Here is a 3,382-nt window from a genome sequence, read left to right on the forward strand (position 1 = left end):
CCGCCCCAGGGACTAGCTCTCGGAACCGCGCCCACTGGGAACGAGAAAGAGAATCAGCCACATCATTAGCCCTGCCTGGAACATGAACTGCCTTCAAGTAAATATTATGCACTAAACACAGTAACACCAAATGACGCAACAAACGCACCACCGTGGGTGAATTAGCAGTATTGTTATTAATCGCACCCACCACCCCCAAATTGTCACAGTGCAAACAAACTTTTTTGTTACCCAGTTCTTTTCCCCATATCGCCAATGCCACCACAACTGGGAACAACTCCAGCAGCACCAAATTCTTGCACCATCCGGCCTCCACCCAAGAGTCAGGCCACCGCTCGGCACTCCAATGCCCTGCCCAAAAAGCACCATAACCTGAGCCCCCTGCTGCATCTGTGTACAAATCCAAGGCAACATTGGACAACCCCTCCTGCATCCACAGCGTCCGTCCGTTGTAACAATCCAAAAACTGCAACCAAACACGCAAATCTTCCCGCAGTTCACAGGTTAAACGTATGAAATGTCCCGGGGACCGCACCCCAGCTGTAGCAGCTGCTAGCCTCCTACTAAACACTCTCCCCATAGGCATAATGTTGCAGGCAAAATTCAACTTTCCTAATAAAGATTGTAAATCTCGCAAACGAATTTTTTTTAAACCATAAGCCCAGCGCACCGTGGCCTTCAAATCTGCCAACTTGTCATCAGGCAAACGACATTCCATAGCCACAGAATCCAGCACAATGCCCAGAAAACGCAAAACTGTGCGCGGCGACTCTGTCTTTTCGGCCGCCAGCGGAACACCAAAAGATTCTGCCACCTGCTGCAAAGTACCCAGCAAGGTGGCGCATGCCCAAGACCCTGATGGCCCAACACACAAAAAATCATCCAAATAATGGATAACAGAATTCAAACCCGATACATCACGGACAACCCATTCAAGAAAAGTGCTAAAAACTTCAAAAAACGCACAAGAAATAGCACAACCCATGGGCAAGCATTTATCTACATAAAAAGCCCCCTGCCATTCACAGCCCAACAGCCGAAAACTATCTGGATGTACTGGCAACAAACGAAAAGCCGCCTCAACATCGGCTTTTGCCATCAAACAACCCCTCCCCGCCTTACGCACGAACGCCACCGCAGCATCAAAAGAGGTATAACATACCCTACATAATTCAGGATCGATCCCATCATTCACTGACCCCCCTTTAGGGTAGGATAAATGATGAATCATCCGAAATTTGTTGGGTTCTTTCTTAGGCACTACACCCAGCGGAGACACCACTAAACCACACAATGGAGGCTCTGAAAAGGGGCCCGCCATGCGCCCCAACTCCACCTCCTTTTGCAGTTTAGCCGTCACCACCTCTCTGTGCGCTAATGCCGAACGCAAATTCCTAGGTCTATGGGGGGCAATGGGCAAACAACAGGGAATACGAAAACCTTCTGAAAAACCAAACAACAAAAATTGAGCCCCTTCCCTATCTGGATATCTATCGAGAAAGGGGCGCATTCTTTCCACCCTCACTGGGGTCATCCCTTTTGCCCCCAAGCTCTCCAGACCGCCCTTTTCCTTTTGCAAAACAACGCACTGCACCGTGGCCTCCCCCACAGACTGAGCACTCGTGCTTAAAGCGGCAGGTGCCCCCAAAACGGCACGTTCCCTCGTTAAACAACCAGCAAAAACCTTTTCTTTTTGTCGCCGAGGCGCCCACTGTACTGGAGCCCCCGGCAGCTCCAAGAAAGGACTGCGACCCCCATCTCGCAGATGTCATCAGGCGCATCCACAAATTAATATCTTTGTGGTCCCACCGCATACCCGGGCGCATGGCCTTCCGTTGACGAAATTGTTCATCGTAACGAAGCCATGCCATACCACCATAAACTCGATAAGCCTCACTAATCGCATCTAAATAACAGAAAAGCGCCGAACAATTCTCTGGTGCCTTTTCTCCAATCAAACTCGCCAAAATAGCAAACGCCTGGAGCCAATTCTGAAAAGTACGCGGAATGAACCGCCACGCACTCTTTTCCTCCTTCATCCTCTGACTCTCACTCCCCCTCATGTCCCTTGCCCCAAAACGCTCCGCCGGTAGCAGAGAAAATATCTCCACATACTCACCTTTCCATATCTTTTCTCTGACCTCTGCTGGCAAATGCGCACCTAAAGGTCCCTCAAAACAAATGTACACCTCACCTTTCGCTGCGTCACCCACCGACGGTGTCACTCCACACTCCTTCCGTCCCTCGCAGTCTCGCTCCGCCAACTCAACTGGAGCATGCCCCACCTGCAGTGAGCCCCCCGACACCAAAGACCCAGGGGAAGACAAACCACTCTCCCCCCTAGCCCCCAACTCTTTACCACCCCCTGCAGCCACCGGCCCACCTGCCCCCAACTCCGCTGAACCCCCCGAAACCCCTGCTAGCGTGGGAGGGGGACCACCCTGCTCCCCCAAACCAAAACTGACCAACAGATCCCGCAAACCCCTCAACAGCCTACCTTCCTCCCCCACTCTAGACTCCCCCCTTAATCCCCCGAACCCAAAACCCCCCACAAGACAATCCCCCACATTATGCATAGTATTCACATTCCCCCCTAACCCCCCCCCAACATGAGGACCCCACACTGGGTGGGACTCACCCGGCTTCACAAGGCTCCCTCCAGGCCCTGCAGCCGTCCGATCCTCAGGGGCGCCGTCCTCCTCCTCTTCTTCCTCCGATTCTGAGAGTTCCCCCTCAGATGCCGGCATCCTCCGGATCTCCTCTTCCACTTCCGGACTCTAAACTTCCGGTCGCAGCATCCCGACGTCACTTCCGGGCGCCGGCGAAAAACCGGAAGTGCGGCCTGCGACTTCCGGTTGGCGCTGTTCGCGGTGCTGCTTACCGGATGCAGCCACCGCCGACTCCCCCGCTCCACCGGACCTCCGCTTGCCACTGGATGCCACCAACGATCCTCTCCTCTTCACAGGGGGACCAACCGACTCCGGGCCACGGTCCGGCCCCGCCCTCCGCACACTCCCCCGTCGGGCTTCAGTCCCCTCGCCAGCTCCAGAGGGGGAAACAGCCGTCAGCTCCTTCTCCACGATGCGAGCAGACCGGGACCTGACATGCAGTCCCGGGGATGCAGCTGCTCGGGGGTCCCGCCTTTGATGAGGATTCCTCCCGGCCCCCCTCTCCCTTACTGGCGCCCGTTGGGAGGAGGCACGCGGAGGGTCCCTGTCGGGGCTCCTGGTGTGGCGCTGAACCCTGCGGGCCAAACTGGGGCTGAGGCGCACCGGCGGCCTGGACGGCCGTGCCCGTCTAGAGCGTTGGGAACCCGCCTGGCCCTCCTGCTCTAGCCCCTGCCCTAATGTCTGCATCTGGGCCTCCAACCATTGCACACCGC

General features: G+C 55.4%; 1 protein-coding gene across 1 annotated transcript; it reads right to left on the reverse strand.

Moving 5' to 3' along the window:
* Nucleotides 1–2,671: 2,671 nt before the first annotated feature.
* LOC140321364 (uncharacterized) lies at nt 2,672–3,382 on the reverse strand (the record flags this gene model as incomplete). The annotated part of the gene is given in 1 exon segment (XM_072398150.1): nt 2,672–3,382. A coding segment is annotated over 1 exon segment (605 nt), but the record flags the coding sequence as incomplete, so codon positions are not given.

This window comes from Pyxicephalus adspersus, unplaced genomic scaffold, assembly GCF_032062135.1.
Source record: "Pyxicephalus adspersus unplaced genomic scaffold, UCB_Pads_2.0 Sca2959, whole genome shotgun sequence".
NCBI lineage: Eukaryota > Metazoa > Chordata > Amphibia > Anura > Pyxicephalidae > Pyxicephalus > Pyxicephalus adspersus.